The 24,773-nt window shown below is 53.9% G+C and overlaps 2 protein-coding genes across 2 annotated transcripts; both read right to left on the bottom strand.

The window, feature by feature from the left end:
* Window positions 1-17: 17 nt before the first annotated feature.
* EPN3 (epsin 3) lies at window positions 18-9,006 on the bottom strand. Its single transcript, XM_059827974.1, is given in 15 exon segments — window positions 18-434; window positions 562-783; window positions 1,195-1,305; window positions 2,201-2,230; window positions 2,233-2,508; window positions 2,759-2,843; window positions 2,953-3,009; window positions 3,011-3,061; window positions 3,350-3,433; window positions 5,120-5,218; window positions 5,220-5,239; window positions 5,633-5,738; window positions 5,740-6,045; window positions 6,047-6,290; window positions 8,982-9,006. Coding segments are annotated over 14 exon segments (1,929 nt in total). The 5' UTR covers window positions 6,206-6,290; window positions 8,982-9,006; the 3' UTR covers window positions 18-111.
* Window positions 9,007-11,924: 2,918 nt separating this feature from the next.
* On the bottom strand, window positions 11,925-24,643 carry MYCBPAP (MYCBP associated protein). Its single transcript, XM_059828391.1, is given in 20 exon segments — window positions 11,925-13,272; window positions 13,275-13,349; window positions 13,484-13,669; window positions 13,885-14,018; window positions 14,505-14,617; window positions 15,371-15,492; window positions 16,333-16,617; window positions 16,797-16,943; window positions 17,511-17,698; window positions 18,222-18,411; window positions 18,737-18,848; window positions 19,508-19,608; window positions 20,312-20,427; window positions 20,680-20,830; window positions 21,563-21,678; window positions 21,987-22,161; window positions 22,669-22,772; window positions 22,873-23,032; window positions 23,637-23,761; window positions 24,580-24,643. Coding segments are annotated over 20 exon segments (2,790 nt in total). The 3' UTR covers window positions 11,925-13,146.
* Between the last annotated feature and the right edge of the window lie 130 nt (window positions 24,644-24,773).

The following is a 24,773-nucleotide window of genomic DNA, read 5'->3' as shown; positions in this document are numbered from 1 at the left end:
GGCACGGGGGGCACCCTCGAACCACCGGCCCCCCAAGGTCTTGGCAGGAGGAAAGGCCAGGGGGGTCTGTAACAGCCAGGGAAGGGGCGAGAGTCTACACGTCCAGAGGGTTCAGAGGAAGGGGTTGAGCCCCCCCGGAGCGGACGGCGGGGCTGGGGGGCCGCTCAGCGGCAGTAAAGGCTGCGGCAAATTGCTGGGGAGTTCGGGGAAGGCGCCAGCCTGGGGGAAGGCACTGGCGGAGGCAGGGAGGGCGGTGGCGGCGGCGGAGGGGACGCTGCTGAGGGGCAGCGGCAGGGACGCGCTGTAGGTCATGGAGTTGGCGGGGAGGCCCGCGGGCAAGCCGGGCACCGGCGAGCTGGTCCGCATCTGGTTGAGCGTCGGCTTGGGCTGCTCAGCGAGGCTGAAGGGGTTGGTGGGGGACGGCGTGCTCAGACCTAGCAAGGAGAGGATGGGACACGTCAGGGCAGCCATGCCATCCCCAGCCCTCCTCTCCCTCCCTCCAACACCCCTCGGCCCAGCCCAGGGAAGCCCCAGGCCGGCAGCCTGCACCCCGGCACCTACCCGAGAGAAAGGGGTTGCGAGTCTTGGAGGCCGGTGCAGGCGCGACCAGGGAGTCCAGGTTGACCAGGGAGGAGGCGGCGGGGCCGAGGAAGGCCTCGGGGGTTTTACAGTCCTTCCGCTCCTTGCCGGATTCGGGCAGAGAGTCAGCCAGGTTGGTGAGGTCGAAGCTCTTCGCCCCGTCCTGCCTGCTGCTGGGGAACAGGTCACCGAAGGGGTCCAGCTCTGGAGCTGGGGAGGGAAGATGAGCCACGTGAGCCAGCTGGGAGACATCGAGGGTGACGGCATCCCCCTGTCACCGCACAGGGTGGCTAACGGCACGTCACACCCCAGGTCACAGCTCGATGCCATGGGGCTGAGGCTGCGGCATGGCGTGCCCAAGCTCCCCCCAAGCCACCACGGGAGGCGGCGGGGTGGGGAACATGGGTGCACGCAGGGACCAGAGCTGCCCCCTCGGCTACGGGGCAGCCCAAGCCCACGGCACGTGCGGTTGCAGGTGGGAACAAGCTTTGGTCACGCCAGCAAGCAGCCACGCACAGCCCAGCCAGCCCTGGAGCTGCCTCCCTGCAATGGGCAGGGACAGGTCACCGTCCCCACCTGCCCAAATCGGCCCCTGCCCGCTCCCCCCGCTCTTACCGATGGGACTGTTGGACTTGGCGGAGGAGGGCGGCTGCGAGGGCTCCTGCTCCGGCGGCTCGGCTGGCTCGGGCGGCTTTGCAAACAGGTCGAAAGCGTCCCCCCCTGGAGCTGGGGGGAAGAGGTGAGACTCAAGGAGGGGAGCAAGCGGGGAGGTGAGAGGCAGGAGATGTACGGGCAGGAGAGAGGCAGGGGCAGGGGCCTGCAAGGAGACAGAGAAGAGGGCGTGCGGTGGGGGGGCACAGGGCTGGGGGTCAGGAACGTGCACTGGCCCGGGGGGCGGCACTAAGACGGGCCAGACCGTTGGGGGTCATTGCAGACCAAGGCAGCCCCACACTGCTCGCAGCTGTCCCCCTGCAGCGGGCAGGTCCCTTCCCCAGCCCCAGCAGGGACAGGCGGATGGGACAGGTCTGCAGGAATGCTTTAACAACAGCACTGGCCCCCAGGCCGGATTCTGCTCTCCTCCCCAGGGACAAAACTGAGGGCAGCACACACGGGACCACTGCGGGGCCGGAGGAAGCACCGAGAGGAACCGAGAGTGGCACTGAGCTCTGAAACACAGGCTGCTCCTACAACCGGTTCCCCATCTGCAAACACGGCACCTGCAAGCAGCAACGGTCCTGTCCAGGCAGGGCACGTAGGGCTGGTTTGGGGGAGCAAACAAACAGGTACCACTGCGGGGGACACACACACCGTCACCCTGCTGCTGGAGCGGTGCGGTGGCTGCTATCTGCTCCCATGGGAGGGCTCTGTTAACTGTGCCACGTTAATTAAAGCAGCCTATTCTGTCCAGTGATAAAGCCTAAAAGTTCCTTGAAGTCCTCACGATGCCAAGGGGTGAGCGGAGGTCCCACTGTGGGACAGGAGAGCGGGGAGAGGGTGTTTGCAGAGCTGGTTGCAGGAAGAAGGGGGGTAGCACCCCAGGATGCCTGCTCACAGGAGGGCAGCGATGGCCAACGCTGCCCGCAGTCCCCAGCAAAGCCAAAATGCCAATCGAGCCTCTTACCAGAGTTAGGAGGTTGCTCAGCGACGGCGCCCAAGGGTCGGCAGCTGGCGTAGAACCAGAGACCTGGGCGGGGGGCGATGCCGTCACCCAGGGGTCCGCAGGAGGGAATCCAGAAGACAGGGGTGCCTTCCCCCCAAGGGTCGGAGGCTGCAGTGGTGCTGGGGGGAAATCCCAGGGCCCGGCAGAGGTTTGCTGGGATGAGGCGCTGGCCTGGGAGAGGGGCTCCCCGCTGGCAGCTGGGACCGGCACCCAGGGGTCAGCTGCGCCGGCCCAGGCAGAGGCTGCTGGCTCCACTTTGGGTTTCATATCTGAAAGAAGAAGGGAAGCTGTGGAAGAGGGGAACAGTGCAGGGCATGGAGGGATGCTGAGCGGTGGGGATGTGCCCAGGGGACCACAGCTTCCCGCAGCACCGCCCAGGTATGCAATGGACCGGGCGGTGGACCGGAGAAGCGAAAGGTCCCTTTCTGTTGAGCTCCTGGGGGACTGGGGAGGGACAGAGGCAAGGGAGAGGTTTCTGCCGCTGCTCCAAGCTTTGGCAGCCTGCGAGTTGCCCCCCACCTGGCATATCCCACGGGTCGGCAGACGTGTGGCTGGAGGGGGCTGGCGCCGGCCCGAATATATCTGCCAGCTCCAGGATAGAGGACTGCAAACAGAAAGGGAATAAAGAGGTGAGGGAAGCCCAGGGCAGACCTGTGGGGTCGCCCCAGAGCCCAAGGCTAGCTGTGTGGCCATCCAGGCCCCCAGTGCTGTACCTGGCTTTTCTTCATCTTATCTTCTTCCTCCTCTTCCTCCCTGCCCTGGGCAGTCTCCCTCCGTGGCTCTCTGCAGCAGGGAGTTCTCCCCTTGCCAAGCCCTCACCTCCTGCAGGGACAAGGGACGGTGCCCGTGAGCTCAGCAACCCCTGCAACCAGCACCTTCTCCAGGAGAGAGACCCAGCACAGGAGCTGCCACCCGCATCCCCGAAAAGTCCCAGAGGAGCCACGTGGCTCCTCTGGGGCTGAGCCCACCGGGAGAGCGCTCAGCAGACAGCCCGGAGCAGCGAAAGCAAAGCGGGTGCCGGAGCAAGGTGGCGTTTTGGGCTCCGGCACCCCAGAGAGAAGCCCAAGTGCAAAGAGAGACGAGCACCCCGGCGCTGCGGGGCACAGGTACCTTCTCATGCTCCTCTTTGCTCAGCGCGAGCGCTAGCTGCAATTGCCTTTCTTCATCTGTACTGGAAATTGGAGGAAGTGGCTTCTGCCAACAGAGGAAATTGGGTGAAATTTCAGCTTGCCCTCAGCTCATGAGACTGCTCGGAGGTCCCTGTCCTTGCCACCATGTCTCCTGCGGCCCTCGCCTGCCTGCACAGCAGCTCTGTCCCCATCCAGCTGGCTTTGCCTGCGGCCCCCCAGCCCAGTGCCCCTACACTCTAACTGCTCCTGCTCAGGCTCCCCTGCAGCCGCTGCCCCAGCTCCTTCCCCTACCCCATCACCTGCCTCTGCATCTAGGCTGGGACCACCCTAAATTAGGCAGCCAGCATTTCCCCCAGGAGGTTTTCAGGGACTCCAATGCAGTTGGCAAAGGAGAGGGGATCGATTAGGTGTTCCCTCGCCCCAGCAGCCAGCTGGAGAGGAGGGTTTGTGATGCCGACCAGCTTTGGTTCGGGAATCCTGCCCAGCCCCACTCTGCTGGGGAAGAAGTGCCCAGACCTGAGGCAGATTTTGGGGAGAGGCTGTCCCCATACTGCCATGGCAGCCCTGACCACCACCCTGTTGATGCTTGTCCAGCAGCGTGGGACCAGCTGGGGCTGGGGGCCCTGGTGGGGGGGTGCGTGTGTGCACGCCTGTACAAGCGTGTGCGAGCGTGCACACGTGTGCGCAGCCCAGACGGACTGCAAAAGGCAACGTTTTCAAGAGTGTGTTCCTACAGTGCTCATCGCAGCGGCGTGTGGAAGCTATAAATACTCCAATTCCAGGACAAAAATAGGGATATACACTCTGCTCCATCTCCAAAAGAGCCTCCATCGGGCAGAGAAGACGGGGCAGCGGCAAGAGCTGTCTCCAAAGCATGTCCCCTGCCCTGGCAGGACCGAGCTCGCGGTGCTCGGTGCCAGCCCGGGGAGGATGCCCGCTGGCCCAGGCACACAGCCCCTCGGTCACCACGTCCCTCTGACTTTGTGTGCCTGGCTGTACACATGTGCTCCACACGGGCCGTGTCAGCCGGTGGCAATCTCAGCCGGTGTGCAAATAAGCCGTCCCCGGTGGAAAAGGGGCCGTGGCTAGCAGATAGGAGAGCGGACAGCCCTGGGGGGCAATTTCATGGCTGGGGACAGTGGCTTGCTTGCTGCCCGCATCCCTGCTTGGCTCCTGGCCGAGGCGAGGTGCTTCCCATGCTGTTTTCCAGCATTCCTTCCAGCCAGGTTTGAAAGGACCAGCCAGTGGGAGGGAGCCCGGCAGCACCCAGCCCCGCCAAGCCCCCAACCTGGCACACACCCCAGGGACGCTGCTGGCAAACTGCAGCGCTGGGCGAGGTGTCACCTCCCGAAACTGCCACGGGAAGGCAAAAGAAATGGGGGAGCTTAGACCAGAAGCCCTCGGTGGAAGAGGGCAGCCAGGTTTGGGGGGGTTGTGGTGAATTCAGAAGACTGCCCCAAGTTCACCCTGGGGTCTGGGAGGCTGGATGGGTCTCAGCCTGGTGCTGTCCCCGCCGGTACAAGGACAGGGAGCAGGGCCAGCCCGTGCCTCCATCTGCCTGCTGGCAATTTTGGATACCGGGCACAGCGCGAGCAGTCTGGCGCGGTTGCAGGTGCATGCACTGGCCTCAGCAGCCCCCCAAAATCCTCCCTCCTCCCAGGGAAATGACCCACCATGCCCGCAGACAAGGCAAGGTGCAGGGAGATGCCCGGCCTCGCGTGCCTTGGGGTGGGCAGAGCAGCCACTGTACCTTCTCCGCCTCCTCCCGACTCATGGCCAGCGCAAGCTGCAGCTGCAGCTCCTCCTCGCCTGTCGTCTGGGGCCTCGCTTGCTCAAGGTCAGAGGCGAAACCGTGGGGACGAGGATGATGCTGGGAGGTAACAGAGGAAAAGGGGAAGAAGGAGTGTCAGGACTGGGGTATTTCGGGGAGCACATCAGCAGCCTCCCCCAGGCCCCCATCCCAAAGCTCACAGCTCCGCAGCGTGGCTTCCCCACGGGATGTAGCCCCACATTAGAGCTCCCTACCATGAACGAGCCGTGGGTTTAAGGCTTGGGGCACCGCCAGCTGCCACCACTGTTGGGGTTCACCACTGGCCCAGCCAAACCTCTGCCTGCGGCTCAGGACAGAGATGGGCTTCACCACCACCACCCCAAAAGGTGGAGGGGAGTGATGGGCACCAGGCGGGTGCAAACCAAATGCAACGCCTGCCGCCACCCCACAGCGAGCCCGAGTGAGCCCAAGCGAGCCGCCAGCAGCACTCACAGTTAAAGGAGGAGGGTGAGCCCCGCGCCCGGCCGTAGTCGTCGCCGTAGGGTGATGCACGGCGGCCGTAGGCGACCTGGTGGCTGCCGCTGCCCATGCCCTCGAGGGGCCATGCGCTCCTTGGTCTGCAGCGCGTGCGCCCGCTCCTGCTTCAGCCGCTCCTCGTCTTTCAGCAGCGCCATCACCTGCTTCACCTTCTCTCGGATGTTGATGCCCTGGTCCTTGCCATCGCGGTCCACGTACTGGAAGTCTTTCAGCGTCTGGATGGTGTAGAGGTTCTCCCGGCACTGGTGGGTCACCTTCTCGGAGCCGGTTTTGATGAGGTAGTCCAGGAGGGTGAGGGCTTTGTAGACGTGACGCCAGTTCTTGCCGCTGTCGTTCAGCCGCCGCCAGATCATGCCCATGACCTCAGCGGAAGGCCACCGTGTTGAAGGTGAGGTCGGCAATTTCCGACATCAGGGAGCTGGGGGGTCCCCAGGGATCATTGGAGGTGGCCTCCCGCACCTTGATCTCTGCCTCCGAGTAGTTGTGCACGATGTTTTTCACCTGCCGGCGCAGCGCCGAGGTCGTCATGGCTGTGCAGTGCCGGAGACCCACCGGTGGCAGGCAGGAACGGTGGAGAAGGGATGGGCGCTTGCGGCCACGGCCTCACCGGCGCCTGCAGCGGGGAACGGGGACACAGAGACCTCAGCACCACCCCGACCACCCAGACCCGTCCCCAGAGCCCTCAGCTGGCACCTGGGACACTCCTCAAGGTGGAAGTGCCCATCATCAGGGCATCAGGTGCACCGTGCCGGGCTGCCACTGCTCACTAACCCAAAGACGCGCAGGATGCAGCATGCTCAAGGGGAAAAAAATCTCTTAGCAAGCCGATACCCAGCACTGCAGAGCCGCCAAGAGATTTTGGCTCTGGATTCAGCAACATTTGGAGGAGATTCTACCCTGCACTTCTGCTTCTAAAAGTAACCACCTGAAAATGGCAGCTCCCTCCTCCAGATCCCAACTGTCTCAGCCCCACCATCCTGGCAAAGCTGGTTGCAGGCCCCCCAGTCCTCATGCCAGTCAGGGACTCCCCTGTAGCCCCAGATGCGCTATCTGTGGCCATACGCAGCCCCGCTCGCCCTGGCCGTAGCCCCAAGGCTCCCAGTGCTACCGAAGATGCGTCCTGCAAAACCAAACCCCCCGCGTGACTCAGAGCCTGCCGTGACTTACCGGCACTGGCAGCCGCTCGGGTGGGTTTTCCCAGCAAACTCGATAATTTTGCTTCCACGAGAGGCTGCAGGTACAGCAGCGCATGCTGCTGCGGGGGTGGCGAATTCGGGGTGCTAATGGGATGGATAATGCAACACCCCCCCCTGCCAAAAACCCCCGAGCTGCCTGAGCCTTCTCTGCACCCAGATCCAGGGCCAGGGTGGCATGGGCTGGTGCGCCCTGGTACCTCCCCGGCGGGCAGTGCCCATCCTTGGGACGCGCTGCTCCCAACGGGGATGCAAAATGACGCAGGTCAGTCTGGACCCATCTTCACGTGAGCCCATCACCACTCTGCCCCCTACTCCAGGCTAGTCCTGACCCCCACCTTCTCCCTGCATGGTGGGAAGACACCATTACCCTCATTTTATCAGAGGGCTAAGCAAAGCCCGGAGGCAGAGGCTGCCTGGAGCTGCCTTGCCCTCAGCAGGGCCGCACCGCAGGGCCACGGAGCTGGGCTGCTCCCAGACCTCCCACTGCGGCTGCAACAAAACTCACTGGCAGTTTTTCCCCGTCCGAGATAACGCTTGCGGGAAGAAGAATATCTCCCCTACGCAGCAGCGCCTGCGGACAGCGATTACTGGTTTCTGTCCCACCACCCACCTTGGGGTGCCGGTACCTCCCTGGACCGCAGTCACAGCGCTGTGTCCAGCCCTCTCCCGGCTCGGGACACCGCTCCCTCCCACTGGAGCTGGGCCGGGGCTGTGCCGACGTGCCCACAAGCCACGCACAGCACCCGCCACGCTCCTGTGCGACCCGTGCGACCGGTCTGGCACCTCTTGCTCCTGCGGGCCGATGGCCGGGCGCCCCACGGCTCTGCCGGCAATGTCCCCTGTGAGTCAGAGAGGAGCCTGGCACCGCCACGCTCACAGGCGGCTGAAGTTTCTCGAGACGCTTCCCTGTATCGATTCCCTTTCGCAATGCAGCCTGTCGCCACGGCCTTTGGATCCCGCCGGGAGAGCCCGCGGTGCAGACGGCCGCACCGTTGCCTGCCTGGCACAGAAACACCTCCGGGACAAGGGCAGCGACGCAGCAAAGTCCTCCAGGACTTGGCTCCGTGCTCTGCTTTCCACCAACACCCGGGCAGGAGATAAAGTCACGTTTTCCAAAGGTGCCACCGGCCTGGCAAACACCGGCAAACACCGGCAAACACCAGCACTCCTCATCCAGGGCAGGACAGTCCCTCCTGCCTCCAACAGGTCTCCTAGCAGAACAAACCCCAAGACCAGCGTGACGGGCTCCGGCAACGCTTGTCCCAGCCGGAGACCTGATGCCAGCTGGACTTCGCCCGCCACGAGATGGCCTGGGAAGCCTGCATGGGAAGGGATGGGAAGCCTGCATGGGAAGGGATGGGAAGCAGGGGCTGGGGCAGGGGTGAGAGGAGCGCGGCCCTGGCTGGAGCGCTGCCAGCGGCATTAAAGGCAGCAGAGGTTATCAAACACAATATTCCCCCCCCCTCGCCCCGGAATATAAAGGGAGTGAAACAGAAGCTGTGCGGGAGATAAGGCGGCAGCACCCGGCAGCTCCTATGGAATTACTGCAGTGACCTTGACCGAGAGGCTGCCAGGTGGGAGAAGGACACAGGGGTGCGGGGACAGGTCCCCATCGCCCCGCGGACCGGCGCAGGGGACTGCGGAGGCGAAGGGGGGGCGGCGGGAGGGGGGAGGAATAACATGGGGGGGGAGCAGGAGGGCATGGGGGGAGGCGGGGGGGGCAGAGGAGAGGAGGCGGGGGGCCGGGGGGGGTTAAAGCCTCGCTCCATCCCTAATCAGGTGCAGGGCTGGCAGGAGGGCGGCCCGACATGGAGGCAGCGGCGGGGAAAGGCTCCCGGCAGAGCCCGCGGCCCCACCGCCAGCTCCCGCAGCCCGCCCGGGGGCCGCACCCGCACCCGCACCCGCCGCGGGGCCCCGAGAGGCGCCGCGCCACCGGGCTGCCCCCGGGACCCGGCATCCCCCGGCCCGCTGCGGCCCGGAGTCCAGAACCTTCCTCCTCCTCCCCTTCCTCCCCTTCCTCCTCCTCCTCCTCCTCCTCCTCCTCCTCCTCCTCCTCCTCCTCCTCCCCCCGCAGCCCGGCTGCCGAGGGGCGCGCAGCCCCCGCTTACCTGCGCGGAGCGGAGCGCGGCCCCGCCGTGCCGGTGCCGGTGCCGGTGGGAGCGGGCTGGAGGCGGCCGCAGCCCGCCCGCTGCGCGCCGCCGAGTTGCCGGGCTGGCTGGGCAGGTCCCGGCTTAACCCCTTCGGGGCCGCCCGAGCCCCGGCCCGGCTCCTCAGCCCCCCCCCGCCCCCGGTGCGGTGCAGCGCGGTGCGGTACCGGCCGCGGGGGGCTGCGGCGCCGAGCCCCTGCCCCGCCGCATGCGGGAGGCGGGGATGCTGTAAATGCTCAGTCACTGCCCCTCGCTGGCAGCCAGCCAGGCGCTGCTTGCTGCTGCTTGCTTTGCTTTATTATTTTTTTTTTTCCTCCCCCCCCCCCCCCTTATTTTTAGACAGAAACCAACGTCCCCGCGCTCGGAAGCGGCTCCGAGGGATGCCGACCCTCCCCACCACGCAGCTCCCTCTCTGGTACCCAAGGCCATGGTTGCAATTTGGGTTCGTTAAAATTTTTTTGCTGGCATCTAAATTTGGAGCGGATTCTTCCCCTGCTCTGAACAGCTCCCGGAGCCTGGCTGGGGGAGAGAGGGAGGCATCAGATGACATGACAAAATAAGTCATGTCTCTCGATCTTTTCAATGCCACCCCCTCTCTCCCGGCCTCTGCCTTCCATTTTAATCACCGACAGGCCTTCAAGTATTACGGATATATATAATCTTTTTAATATCACTGACATTTTCCATAATGGAAAGCATCTCCTGTGTGCTGAGACATTCTGGATGGGGATCGTGCCTTCCTGCTGATGGTCCCGCTGCACAAAGCGCAGAGCTGAGGTTCATCTTGCCCCAGGCCCCCGCGCTGAAGGTCCTGCCTTGGGTGGCAGGAGAAGGCAGCGGGGAGGCCGCGTGCCTCCGAGGGCTTTGCAGATCTCATCAGCCTGACTTTCCCAACAGGCTCCGGCCGTGCAAGCTGAATGTGGATCTAGTCCCACTCCCAGCTGCAGCCTGCGAGAAGAGCCCTCCCAGCATCCAAACCCTCCTCCAGGTCAACCTGGAGAACATCCTGTTATCAAAAATGATGTTCTGTAACAATCCCAGCTCAGGTGGTGGGAGGCATTCTTCATGGTTGCCTAAGATCAAGGCCTTCCTCTTCCTCTGTTCCCAATGCTCCCAGTTCACCTGTGTCGGACGGCCAAGGCAGCCAGCTCGCCCCTCTTCAGGCATTGGCTTTTCGTAAGCAAAGTGAACCTCTCCATGGGGACACAACACGCTACGAGCGCAGCGGAGCTGTACAAACATGGGGTTTGCCAGCAAGGCTCTAAAGCTGATTTCCCTCAGCCCTGGCACAAGCTGGCTGCTCACCCAGACCCCCTCTGCCATTGAGAAGCCTCTGGAAAGGTGCTGTCACCTTCTGCTGGCAGCATTTTCCTACAATCCCCCTTCCCGGCCTCTCTAATAGTTATGGTGTCTTCAGGCGCCGACTCACGTGATGGGTTTGGTATGCAACTCCCAAGGCCAGGAAGGTCACTCACCTCGGTTATTTGGCAAACGTAACACAAATTATTAACGCTAATACAAATAATGCCCACGTTTGGGAGAGGAGAAGGAATACTCTCCTTGCCTGGCTGCTAGGACTTGGCATTAGAGGAACTGGAGCATCCACAAGTCCTAAGGACAGAACCCACATCTCACACCAGGCCTGTAAATAAGGGGTACATGTTTCTAAAGGTGTTCCGTGGAAGCCAGCTCTAATTCCACTGCAGTTCCAGTCATGGAACTGCCACAAATCAATGCGAAACGAAGAAAAAAAAAAAAAGGGCAGCTGGCTCAGAGAAAGCTGCAGCAGCCAGACAGCAGAGTATTGCACTTGTTGGCCCAGCACATCCCTTCCTGGGCGCTGCTTGTACCTTCTCCCTTGAAGACATTCTTGTCCAAGGCTGTAAGAGGCACTGGCAATATTTATGTCAAAAAAATAACTATTCAGAGCATTCAGGTTTGTTCTCCTTTGCAGAAGTTCTTATGCCACTCACCCTGTGCCACCAGGCTCCTCCCTTAGAGGGGAAGGAGGGACCAGCATAGGATATCCTTCCATGGTACCTGGCTAACATGAAACTCCCATCTCCCTGTTTTCGCATTAACAAGTTTTCCTGTGAGTAGATGTATACATGGAGTCTGGTTTCTATGGGCTGGACTGGAGGCATGGATCTCGTGAATGGGCTTTGCCATCTTGTAAGGTGAGGCTACCAAATAGAAGTATTCCTGCTTTTGAGACAATCACGTTGCCTCTATAATGTGCAGACTGCCTCTTGTCTAGAAACAGATGGCTTGAGCTGTTTGAGTTGGGCAGATTCACAAGCTGATAATCATCGCCAGGGAGGCAGGAGCTATTGTCAGAGCCTGTGAGACACACCCCAACTTCAGGCCTTTTTCCTTCTAATACTCCAAATGTTGCTGAAATTCTCACTACAGGAATGCTGAGCAGAGACATTCCCTTTGTGGGTTCATGCCCGCTAAGCCAGAGGAGGCTCCTGGCTTTCACAGAAGCCAAAGTGCTTCCCCGCACCCCAATAAGAGAAAGCATCTTGAAAGATGAGGGGCCTCACCTGGCCAGCAAAAAAAAAAAAACAACCAAAAAACCCAGCTGTGCTTTGCCATGGTACTGCCAGGAACCCAGGGGAATAATACGCTGTCTCTGGAGAGAGGGTATACGAGTTAAAATGAGAAAGCAAAAGAACACAATTCTGCAGAAGGAACAGTTATTTTACACTACGTGCAGCTCCGAGACGTGTGTCAGCGTGGCTGCCAACGTAACAGAGCACGTGCCCGAGGCACACGCCTGGTGCAACAGCGCAGCGATGTGCAGAACAGCAATGCTCAGCGTGGATATGCATCTGCTGCTTAAGAACCCCAATTAATAATCTACACTGATGTCATTTCTCTACAGGGCCAAAGCCCCTCCGGGGAATGCCGTCCAGCTGCTCTAGCAGGGAGACGGCACTTTACCGACATACGCCAGGTCTCTCTTCACGCCAGGTCAAGAGAGACCCTGCACCCAGCTCACTCTGCCGTGGAAACCTGCTCCGACCCAAGCCCAGCTGCAGAGCGTGCGACACTCAGACCTGGGATGCCTCCACAAAAAGCTCCATTCCAGCTTTGATGCACAAGGAAACCCAGGCAGAAAGCGGCGATAAGCCCAGACGCACACACAGGCTGACAGAGACAGGAGGGGCGGCTCCAACACAAGGCCTAACCATGCTCACAATATTTACAGCATGAATTTCACCCATTCTAACTCAAGAGTGATTAGTCTTGGAAGGAAGCAAGTAAGAGTTGGCTCAGAATGGGGCATAGGTACCGTGAGCTGGATGGAAAGAGAGGGGAAGATCGGCACAAGAAATAAACTCACGGGTGCAAAACCAGGCAGGGTGGCACACCCCTTAGGATAGCACGTTTTCACTGGGATCCAGAATGCCTCAGAGAAGCCTGCCATCAGCGAGTCCTGCGAGGAGACTGGACAAGTAGTCAAGAATAAGAGAAAAACTTGGATGAATTTTTCTTAGTTACTGTCCCGGGCTCATGAGTACAAGGGACACTCTGCTCACTCACCTGCTAGCCAAGCGAGATTGAGAATCAAAGAGTAAGACCTATCTCGTGTTGACTGGCGCTTTTAAAGTTCTTCTTCCTTAGCAGAAATGCCAGTGTTTTCTACTCTTAATGGTTTCTGAGGCTGTGGTATTTCTTGCCTTGTCTCTTCTTGGCAAGCGATCATCTGTAGCAGTAACAGGTGATCTAGCAATAGTCTTGCATCACAGCATGTCAGAAAAGAGGCAGCCCAGTATTTGTAATCAGTGCCTCACTTCATAAAGAAGAGTCTCCACTTGATCTGTGTAAATAACATTATTTATTTTTTTAAAATAAGTTTATTTCTAGTTACAAAGGCCTTCACTCTCCCATTTTAGAGCACCTTTTTTCTTTAGTTCCTCAAATAAAGAAACCATTTTGCTCACCATTGAATCCAGCAGCCCATAAACCTGCAGCAGAAATTAACAGAAGATAGTTACAGTGAGAACACATGAAGAAATCCTGATGATGAGACTGACAGAGAGATGGTTTCTCACGCACGCTAATGTATGGGCACACACACAACCACATAAAAGTGGCTGCTTCCTAACAGTGCTTAGCTCTAGTAATAACTTTTCTGGCTGTGAAGTGTGTTTAACATTATCTGAAATACAATTAATTCCGCTGATCTCTCAAGAGTCCGCAAGCATGCTAAAGACATCCCAGACAGAAATCCCGCATGTGGCTATGTGATGGCTGGACTGACATTAACAGATTCCAGGCTGGAATAAAGGACGTCTTACCTTGTATTTCACACTTACCTTGCTACAGAATTACGGACATATGTTTGTCAGTTTTCCAAGTTTAACGAAATGCTTACCTCTCCACCTAAGCTTCAATGTAAGCTTACAAGCAAAGAATAAAACCAAGAAACAAAGACAAACTCTGGTCAGACTCACTTCAATATAAAGTTTTTCCTGGTATGTCCCAAACAAAATAGGGTCCTCCTGCTCCTGAGGAGGTTCTACTCTATCTGCAGTTACAGCTTCCACAGGTTGCGCTCCCTCTTTCACCTCCTGCGATGAAGTGGAAGATTTCAGCTTTTTCTCATCTTTTACTTTGAACTTCCTGCTGCTTGGCTGCTCCTATTCAGGGATGGACACAAAAAAAAAAAAAAAAAAAAAAAAAAAAAGAGAAGTGACATAGGTCAGAACACCTTTCAGATTGCTGTAAGATGCACCTCCCAGAAGCAGCACCTCTTTCACTGGATTGGAAATCAGCTCAAGCTCAGAATATGCAACCTCAGAATGGATCACACTGTCCGCAGCATTTAGGTTTCAACAGACATCCCAACACATACCTCTTTCTCTTTCCCCACTGTCTTTGTTGTTCTTTTTTTGCCTTCTTTATCCTTACCACCAAATGACCTTCTCTCTTCTTTCCTAATGGTTATTTTGTCTTCCTTTTCTCCTTTTATAGGTTGCTTTACTTCCACTACAAAAGAAAGAATTTTTATTACCCAAAAGCAAAATTTTCTCATCCAGAAAGACAAGCCCACCGCACTCACGCAGTGGAAGTACGTTACTTTTGCAATGTATTTTCCTCTTTTTATTAATCTGAGCTATACTGCACTGAAAAACAATACCTTGAAGAGTACTTTGTTTAAACAAGGAATGAGCAGATCTCAGATGTATATCAGAACAAGCCTGTAAAACAGCTAATAGTGAGATAGGGTTTTCTGGGCTAGTCTGCGTGAAAACCATGGCTCCATCTAGCTCAATTAAAAGGCTTATTTGTGTGGTGGGTTTTCAGTGACACCAAACCACAGATCACAATTAGTATCACACAATCTGCCATTTTTTCTGATGCGTTTTCTTATAAAAGCTTTCAGGGGGAACTGCTGAAGTTACCATTTCAGCACATTTTCTGGATTTCCAACAGTCCACAGAAACCAGTTGCTGTGCTAGAACTACCATTTACCTGTTTCCTCTGGAACATCTACATAGGTGTCCTTCTCAGGCAAGCCAAGCAGGGATCTCAGCTTCAGAGAGTGACTCACCAGACCATCAATTGTTTCACGCCACAGCTGGAGACTGAGAAAAGTATCAGACTCAGAAGGGAGACAAGTACAGCAACTGCCACCTCGGCTTAGCCTGTGCCCAGGAGTGAAGGTACCTCACAGCTGAGAGCTGCTCTGTCCAACAAGACCAATAAAATAGCACCCACCATCTAAAAATCTGTGCAGATGGAAGCTAAATGACTTTCCTCATGTTTGAGTCCTCTGAGGTCTCAATGGTTTGCAAATCAATGGGCTCATATGGACCCATAAATATTACTGTGAAACTAGATCTGCTCTTCAACATGACACATGTTGGTACATCAGCATCAACCTGCTCTCTGTGTTTACCAAGAGGAACCTGCATCCTTCTAATTTAGAAGCAACTAGACGCTGTTGATATGTTTACAGTCTGAAAGCCTGAGCAAAGAACAGAGAGACTGTATGAGGGAGGATACAGTTGTCTGCGTAACAGGGTACAGAAAATTACCCAAAGGTTTCATAAATACAGACTAGAATAATCTTACCAGAAATAATCTTGTATACTCCCCAAAATTACATGAATTTAAAATTCTAAACTTATTGCCAGGAAAAAAAAAAAAGGGAAGAAAAAAAGGCATTTGGGTCCTAGACAGCTGCTACAATTAATCTATTAAAAAAAGAGTGTAAAGGCGACTTCTAGACCTCATATAATTACATGCGCTCTGAATCACAACACTTGCAACAGAGCGTGCTAAGGCTGTTGATCACACGATACATTTACAAGCTTTATCTTGCAAAGGTAACGCACCAGGTTTGATACAAAAGGTCTGACTGAGTTGGCCTCTGTTCAACACACAGCTCCAGTGCTGCCTGACTGAGCTGGGTCAGTGCTTCTTCTCGCTGCTCCTCCTTGGGGATTGACTTTATAGCCTGACATGAGAGAAAACACAGGGTCCGTGGAGCGAATGCTTCTTAGTCTTCATTCCCAGTCCGTGGACCCTGAACTCAATGGAGCACACCATGTCTCTCTTCCCAGACACCAGTCTGAAACCAGGTTGCACTGGGCACTTACACACCCAGGCGTGGCTTCCTATATGGCTGGGATCTGGCCAAGGTGCACAGGCAACCTAAGATCTGGGGAGCAATCCCAGACCCCCCAGTTAGACTGACAGTAAGCCCCTTTGCAACATCACAGGTGTGCTCGAGAACAGGGATTCTAGCAAGCTAAAAGGCCCTGAAGTAAAGATTACTTATAAAAGCAGCAGAGAGATTTCCAAGAGAGCACTACAGAAAAACTCTGCTGACAGAATCCAAACCACTCTTGCTTTAATCTAGGGAGGTCTGTACTTTATCCACAGCCTGTCATGAGTGCCCCCTTAGTGCTCTGATGAATAGGAAGGACTCTCCAAGGAGAGGAGCCCTTGGGGAAGCCACAGGAGGCTGTAGGATTAGCCTGCCCCCCGCATTCAGTCCTGGGATGACAGAAAGCTAATGAGGGAAGAGCTTAAAATATCTATTACGTTGCCTGGTTCTCTTCTTCATACAACAGCCCTCATAGCCTCTCTTGGGAGTCTCTTTACAAGAGCACTGAGGGTGTGTTCAGCAGAGCTGAAGTGCTTTCCTGCGACACACATCACAAATCATCTCAAACTCACAGCACACTGGAAGCAGACCTTTGGGTGGGCTCACACTGGGGTAGGCCAGGCTATTTGTAGGGAAAAGAAAACACCATCAGCTTGTCATAGCACTAGCGGGAACAGGAGTGACCACCTGCTTAAAGTCCTCGAAGGAAAGGTTCCATCCTGAGGGGCCTGGTTCTTCCTCTTCCACATTCGTCATTTGACTCAGAGCCTCCTCTAGCGTGTTCTTCCAACCCGGCACCTCTGTAGTGCTGCTCTGAGCAGGGAGAGCCTCTGAGGTACTCTCCTGGTACTGCATGTCCTCCGCAGTGCTCTTCTGGCCCGAGGGCACCTTCTCCTCAAAGGCTGAAGGAACAGTCATGTGCTGTCTCCATAGTTCATGCAGCTGCTTTACCACTCGATGCTGATAATGCAACTGCGATAACGGGGAAAAGGTAGACAGTGAAACGAGCTATGCCTTTCCTCTACAAACCCAATTGTTAAAGCTACCATGGCAGACCTTGCCAGCCTCCAGAAACCCAGGGACGCACCAGCCCTATGGGTCTTCCCTCCCTGCTACTTCAGTTGTGTAGCCCATCAAATAGCAAACTTCACCTCGGGATTCTTCTGGTGGAACAACTCTTCCTCTGTGACATAGGCACCCACAGGAGATGGGGTGCGCTCTGGGGTCCGAATTTGGACAAGAAGTTTCTTCAGAATCTCTTCTACTATAGTAGCACCTTCTCGAGCAGCCAGGTCACTCTGAGGCACCACAACAAGAACAGTAAGTATGAGTCCCCGTTCCAAATACGGACACGCAAACAAATTCACACCCACCGCATGGATATGTTATATAGGGTTTCATGGACAAGAATAACTGCAAACCCCGCTAAGCGGAGGAATACTTAAAACAGCTTTTCAAACAAAGCCCACAACCCCCCCCCCCATACTATACTTTCCAAAGCGTAGTATAATTTTCAATTTATACCTTAACTGATATCATACTGTACGACACATAACCCCATCCCCACTAAGTAACCAATGAAATCCCTTACTGGCAGAAAATTCATTCTTTAAAAGAACCAGTGTGAACAGTTTAGGAGACCCAATCATGTCTTTATTAACAACATTACAATAGACGGCAGAGTTCTTCCATTTTATTTAGCAAACCTGCTCAAGTATATACAGATGTTCTGTAAATCAATAATCATCTCACTCTCAGCCCTAATTGCACAGCAATAAAAATACCATGTCATCCACTCCCACCCTTATTCTCTATTTGCATATTAAATTCAAAGCTCACAGTTACCCAGTTACATGCTTGGTTACCTCCAGTTTCTCTCTGAGGTCAGCCAATTTATCCTCGTACACAGCAATTCCCCAAAGGGTCACCTGCAGCAGAGCTCCTCCTAATAACAGAGGATGTGTCCTAAATTCCCAGGACTCGCTGAAAATGCCTGCTCTCTCTGACTTGAAAAGAAAGGAAAACTTCCTAGTTTCCCTAGGCAAAATTACACCTGAAATAAGAGAGAAAATGCATCGGTCTGCGAGAAACCACCTGGTTAACTTGACCCTTTTCCAACCCCACCCCAAGTGTCCTTATCTCTGTACGAGACTCTTTCCCCATAGCTTAGCTAGTTAGCCAACCTCATCCAGCTATGTTCTTCCTTCCAGATTTACTCCCAGTCAGCATGTTACTGAACTGGTGTTATTTCCACTGCACGCTCCTTTTACAGCAAGCTCAGTACTCTCTCTGGCAGATTGTGCTCAGTTTGCCATCAGAAAATGATTCACTTCTCAATATTCCACCCATTTACGTTCAGAGTAGGAGCAACCTCCTTTCCTTTAAGTCCCATGAAAGGGATCTGCCTCGCACACCTCTTTTGGTGTGAGTCAGCTCTGACGCCCAGGGTGGCCTCCTAAGGAGAATCATCCAACAGGCTTGCTCTGCCATTAGTCAGACTCAGCATCTCCGACAACTCCTGAATATGTGCTCTCTGGTCCACGTACAAAGGTCTCCAAGATCAGCAGCTCTCATACCTGGTCTAGTATCAAAGTAAAAACACTGCATCCTCTTCCCCTCGGTTTCTCTGGAGGGAATCTGCTGGGGAAGCCTCATCCAGTTATACCAGATGGCAGCTGTGCCATCATTGCTCACCGTCAGGGAGCTTTCAGCTTTCTCACCAGCCAAAGTCTCAAAGGTGAGCCGGGCAGCAATGCCAATTTCATCCTATAAGGAAGAGGAAAAAGGCAAAGATAACAATTTCTACTCTATCTGGCAGGATTTATCTTGCCTGAAGTCATACCACAAATAACTTGTAAGGCAGGTCCAATGAAGTGGCCATTATAGAGAGAGCGCCTATGAATCTGAGCTTCACACCACAGAGAGAGCAACCCCTGTTTTCTACATCTCTCCAGAGCAAACGTAAGGATACTCTATTATGTTCAGAATAAATCCCCCATTCTCTGGCCTGGGAGTGACACTCATTGTACAGCTGTGACTTGGGAACTCAAGCAGGCTTAGCTTGACTAAACAATAAAAAGCACACAATTACCCTGCAAGAGGTGCTGCAGTTGATCCAACGAGCAGGCTGCCCACAGAAATCTAAAGATGGACCCAGTACTGCTTCTGGAACCACACTGGGGTAGTCCCTTAAGGAGTCACTGCTAAAGAAAACAAAAGCCAGCGTTTTCCTGGAGTGAAATTCACTTTCAGAGAGGGGAGAACCAGAGGTGATTTACAAGATCCTGTAAGAAATAATCCCGACTAATGCTTTTCCACATAGTCATCTCTTTAGGGGCAGAGCCCTGCAGATGTGGTAAACTCCAGCTAACGACTTGTCACTATCAAGGAGGACAGGACAGCCAGAACATTAAAGAATGATACCTGCCTAAGGAAGGCTGAGGGTTCATGACTGAATAAGGAGAAAAGGCCCTCAGGTTGTGTCCATTACACATAGACAGGACAGGGACAAAAGGCAAATTGATGATGGAGGTGGAAGGCTGGAAAAAGACAGCCAGATGGAGGTAATTTAGAGCAGAATCCCCACCCTGTCTAATGTAAGCTCTGGAGTCACACAGAGGGAAGACTGGAGGAAGGGTCTCAAAAAAACCTTTTCTCTGATTTTTGCTCCTTAGGCATGAGCCCCCAAGGCACTAGGGAACTGCTTGATTCCTAAATCTGGTGACTTCAATATTAGAATATGCCTTTTATTGTGCCCCAGTGGAGAAGACTCTGTGTTCTGGATAAGGATGGTGAAGGATACCCTTACAGACTGATGGTACATACCCAAAATTCTTTATTTCTGTCTTGAAGTAAAACTTACAGGGTTTCAGACTCTTCAGAAGCCCTGGAACGTGGAAAAGACTCTGTTGAGACAGATGTGAACGGCTGCCCTTTACCAATCACCTCCAGTCCATCCAGATCCTGGACATACAGAAAAAAGACCAACTCACAATTTCTCTTTTTATATAGAAAGGAGGTTAAAATACCAGACAAATATACCAAGTCAAGTAAAGTGAAGTTGATAAATCTTGCTCCTATGATGCTTTTTAGAGGTATCCAATGAACATTTAAGGGACACAGGAAGGTACCAACTCTGTGTCTCCCAAGAACCGTAGATGACTGCACTCCCCACTACAAATGATGCATGGATGTGAAAAATCTCCTTCACACACGTTTCTCATCCCCAGAGCCAGGTTTCAGAAAGAAAAAGGTGATGTTTGTTCAGTTTTTAGAAGGAGGGGCTACCTGCCTTCAGATTATTTCAGATGCATGTCTTCCACATGGGTAAGGGTGTCTTCCTTCTGCCCTGAGGCACTAAATGAAAGTCCTAGACCAGTATCTGGCAGGATTTTTTATTGTCTAGCTCTTGGCAGCTGCACGCTGCTGGTTCAGTATCCTGTTCTGAGACTCCTAGCCCACTCCATGCAATACATAAGGAGGCTAGACAACTCTTTCATGGGTGTGGCCCTTTGGAAATGGGGGAACTTCCAAGATAAGTACTGTGGGGCTAAGTTTTAGATCCCTAATGCTTTTTCAGATCCAGTCCTTGGCAGTTTTACGTTACTCTACAGCATCTGACAAGACATTAGAGATGCAAAGAATGTCCTTGCTCCTCTAGTCTTACCGGCTTATAAAAATCTAGCTCCTCTAGGATAGATTTTAGCTCCTGCCGTCGCTGTTTCAGGAAAAGACTCTTATCCCAGGTTAGATGGAAAGGGATCCTCTTTGGAGGCTTCAGACCTGTGGAAACACCCATACAAGAGCTCACTGTCTACATACCCACAGAATTTCACATTCTGCCACACTTTGGTCTCAGGGTGTTTTAAAGAGGAGGTCCAACAGATGACTGGGAAGTAGCTTGTGCTGCAGCTGTCAGAAGGGACAGCTATAACGTGAGCCTCCGTACTCACAGGAGTCACTATGTCTTTCTGCTGCTCCCTCCACACTTGTACCCCATTTCTGTGGAATCACCTCTCTGCAATGTTCCCTTACCCATTTCCATGAGGACAGTGTGGGGTTTCCCCACATGAGTGACTGGCTCTGGGTAGCCACGTTCTCTCTGAGTCAGTGTGATCGTCAGACCGGTGAGTTCATCGCCAACACGTTCAGGCTGGCTCCAGAACTCGCTTCCTCTTCGGTAGCCCTAGGGCAGAAAACAAGGCTCCCACTGACACTTTCAGAGGAGTACGGCTGCCTGCTATTTTCACAGGGACTAGAAGCTAAAAAGAAGAAGGAGGTCTAACTCTGCTTATACCGATATTTTAAAAGTCTATAAATTATCACTTTCTGCAGAGCAAGCCAAAATTTCTATCAGGCTGCTGTCAAAGACAAAAGAAGAACTTTCTTCTCTCTAGTGGTACATGAAGTTTGAATGATATTAAAATAATGCCTCACACAAATGCAAATTCTTTGATAGTGCTATAAATGTAAAAAAAAGAATTTTAACATAGGATAGTCTCATAATCCTCCTGACTTACCCATACCCCTTTCTCCATGGCAATGACTAAAATTCGAGCCTGAAGCTATCAGATCTTTCTGTCCCTGGAACAGCAATTGTGGCACGTCCCCATGCCACTTCCCAGTGCATGCCAGTTTTTGGTGATAATCAAGAAATGGCACTCGCCTGTGTACAGCAGTTCGTTAGCAAGGAGCCAAAGCACACCACCGCTTTCCTCTAACTACTACGGACAGCACAGTTTATGGTTTTAGTTTTAAAGTCACCGAAAGCTCTGCTTGCATACTAGGCTGAAGGACTTAAGAGTGGCTTTGATAAATATCTAATGACAGATCTTCAGAGATGTTACTCACAACACCATTGTCTTAGCTCTTTCACAAGAACAGAGCAATCAAGATGCAGAGGAAGTGGGGCTCTCACCTTGCCAGGAAGCAGGGCAGGGAGACTCCGGTCAATGAGGTCACGTTCTTCCTGGATTTGCCTGTAATCCTCTGAGATGCTCATCAGCAATTCATTCTCTGGCCTCTGAAGAATTTCTATAAAGAAGGAATGTCAAATCATTGGTGCCGCACTTCTGAGCTTACCCTTCACCAGTGTAACCCCCTTACACTGTCCCCCACCAAATCCACTCTCCTTCCCCCAGCCAGAACCACCAGCTCACCTCCCTACAGGATCCACGGCCACTAGCACTAGCAGCGTGGGGAGCTCTGAGAACATGGAAGTAGACTGCAACGGCAATAGTACTAACCCCGGTCGGCTATGGACATTACAGTTTGTTGTGGTGCCATCAAACTCCCCCACCTGCACACAGAATTTCACAGAACAAGGCCTCAGCTTTTCTCACCTCCTAGATATTTCTCCTGCTTTTTCCTGATTGCCATATTGCGGTGCCAGTTCTGGAGAGCTTTGTGCTCTGCTGGTGGGGTCTGATGAACCTTTTTCTTCTTCTCTCCTCCATGTTCCTCTTTTAAAGCTGCTGCAGTAACATCTTGACAAGAAACCTCAATAAAATCTGCTATCTGAAGAGAGAGGAAGTGTTAAATTAACCTCTCTATGCACACACTGCCACCACAATGAGAATGGGAGAGGGGAGGAGAAAAGAATTCTTTAGACTGACAGTGCTTTTACCTTATCACTCTGAGAGGAACAAAACCAGAGCACTAGGAACACACTCAGAAACAATGGAAGGATTTATCTGAGTAATTAGACTCGAGCAATGGCATTGCTGCAACACCAGCTCTTCCCTTGCAAGCCTGACGCCATCAGCAGACGCACATATGGAAGAGGAAGCCTCTGTAATTCTTCCTTCCATGACCTCCTCCTGCACACAGGACTTCAAAACCTGCTGGTGCAGTTTCTCTGAAGGCAAGCCCTCCCTGCAGAGTATGATGAGGCTGGGAAAACCACACCTCAGGCCTGACCCGTTCCTGATAGGTGCTGAAAAGCATCAAAAGGTACTGTAGGCACCACACTCCACCTCTAGAAAAGAGCCGCATGGCAACATTTTTGTAACTTTATAAACCAACCTGAGTGTTTCCTCTGGCCAAGGCTTCCATCTTGAACTCCTGGAGACTTCCCAAAATGTGATGGGGGAGAATCTCTTCACAGCCATCATCAAACAGTCCTGGTCCTACAACACACATGCAAAAAAAACAACCCCAGAGCCAGGTCACTAAAGCTGGGCTTAGCAAACCCAAAACCCAAAGCTAAGGGGTGAAGTTTAACCCTACCAGAAAAAGTCAGTGGTTCCCTGGGTGCCTTTAGGAAAGTAGGATATGCTACGAGGAGATGTGCTGCCTTCTTTGTCTCTTTGGGTCGGTATTTTCGAACGAGGTATTTCCTCCTAACTGGAATTCTCCCAGCATCATGGGGAAGGTGTGGAGCATGGAGCTTCAGAAAAATAAACAGTCACACTGCAATTAGGTACTTACTGACTCATCTTCATTCCGTCTGAGCCTTCTAGGATACACAGAGAAGTCGTATCAGTACAGGCTGTTCCTCCCCTAAGAGGCATGTTACACAACTGCGGAGATATCAGCTTAGTTACTGTCTTACTCTTCTGGACTCTGCTTTATAACTGGGGCAGGGAACAGAGAGTTTTAAATCACTTTCCCAATAGTTTTCTCCTGTGCCACTCGGTGTCAAATGCTTCCAGTCCCAGAGTTGGACCCGAGTTTTGGAAGGGATGCCGTGATAGTTACTAAACAATTTAGACATCTTATTAGACCAGAAGGTTAGAAACGTAATTTTGAAGAGGCAGATGACTTATTCTTCCACTTGAAAAGACTGTGTAAGGATCCACAATCCTTTACTTTTAGCAACGAAACCTGATGATCTGACAAGTCATCAAAAGCAGGATAGACAAAACGGAATGAGAACTGAACTCCAAGAGTGGAGTTTGGTTTAAGTAAATGGACAGCACTCTCTGTTAAACACACAAAATGAAAGGAGAGCATCAGTTAAGGTAGCTGTTTCTATCAGTAAAAATACGTACTTTCTCCAGGTCCTCCACCTTAATTGCAAGCGCCTGGATGTCATCTCCTTGCAGAACACACGAAAAGGGCTCAGGCTCTTCTGCAATTGTTGAGGAGGACAGTTCATGTGTCTTTTCCTTCTTGTCTGAAAAACAGATGAAGAGACCTCCTCTTCAGTCTCCCAAGGAAACCCCATCTTCCTCTTTCAGCCTGGTTATTCTTTTCCAGCTGAGCTATGTTTTGTTGTTTTTTTTTTTTTTTTTTTTTTTTTTAAGGTTGCACAGAACAATTAAATTCAGCATCTCTTATAATTAGGTCAAACTCTGAGAAGCCACTAGGACCAAAGTGGGTCACTAGGATTCAACTGTCTCACGCTTTATTCTAGATGAGAGACAATGGATGAGATAAATACAGCCTGTGCTTCCCGCAGGTAGAACAAGCTCCTGGGAAGTTTCCTACTCCAGCTGCAAGCGCACAGCTTCCCTGCACAGCTGCACTACACTCACTAAGCACAACTCAGATAGCAAGCCATTGGATTTTCAGAAGCTCCTAAATAGCAAACCAGCTCTTAAATAGCAAACCCCCTGCCCAGCCGGGCACAGGCCAGCACTCCTCGGCCCAGGCCGCCACCAGGCAGGGCCGCAGCTGAGGCAATCCCACAGGGGATTTGTTTCTCCCCTTATCCTTAACCTGAAAGTCCCTCCAGCTGGGACTGGCTCCGTGACCGACGTGGCATTATGCAGCCTTTCCAGGTAACAAAACAAAAAACCAAATAGTAACAGAAAAGGGGGGGCCACTGCGTGGGGAAGGGGCCGTTTACGGTGGCTTCAACGCACGGCTCGGGAGCGGTGGGGACCCCCAGGCCGCGCGAGCAAGGCCCAGGCCGCGCCGAGGGCACGACTCAAGCCCGGGGCCCGGCCGCCAGCCGCCGCTGCCCTAGCCGCGGCCCCCGTTGGGCCGTACCCGGGGGGGTGGCGGGTCGGGGCTCCCGCCGGACCGGCCCGGGCCCCCAGCAGCGCCGCCGCATCCCGCCGGGCCGCTCCGCGCCCGGGCGCCATGGCAACGCCGCCCAAACACCACCGAGAAGCCGCCCGCGCCGCCTAGAGAGGCGCCTCCCCCCGCCCCTCTATGGCACCGCTTCCGGAGGGCGGGACGGC

Source organism: Gavia stellata, chromosome 22 (assembly GCF_030936135.1).
Source record: "Gavia stellata isolate bGavSte3 chromosome 22, bGavSte3.hap2, whole genome shotgun sequence".
Lineage (NCBI taxonomy): Eukaryota > Metazoa > Chordata > Aves > Gaviiformes > Gaviidae > Gavia > Gavia stellata.
The sequence above is the reverse complement of the archived record's forward strand: the minus strand, read 5'-3'. Positions and strand labels throughout refer to the sequence as shown.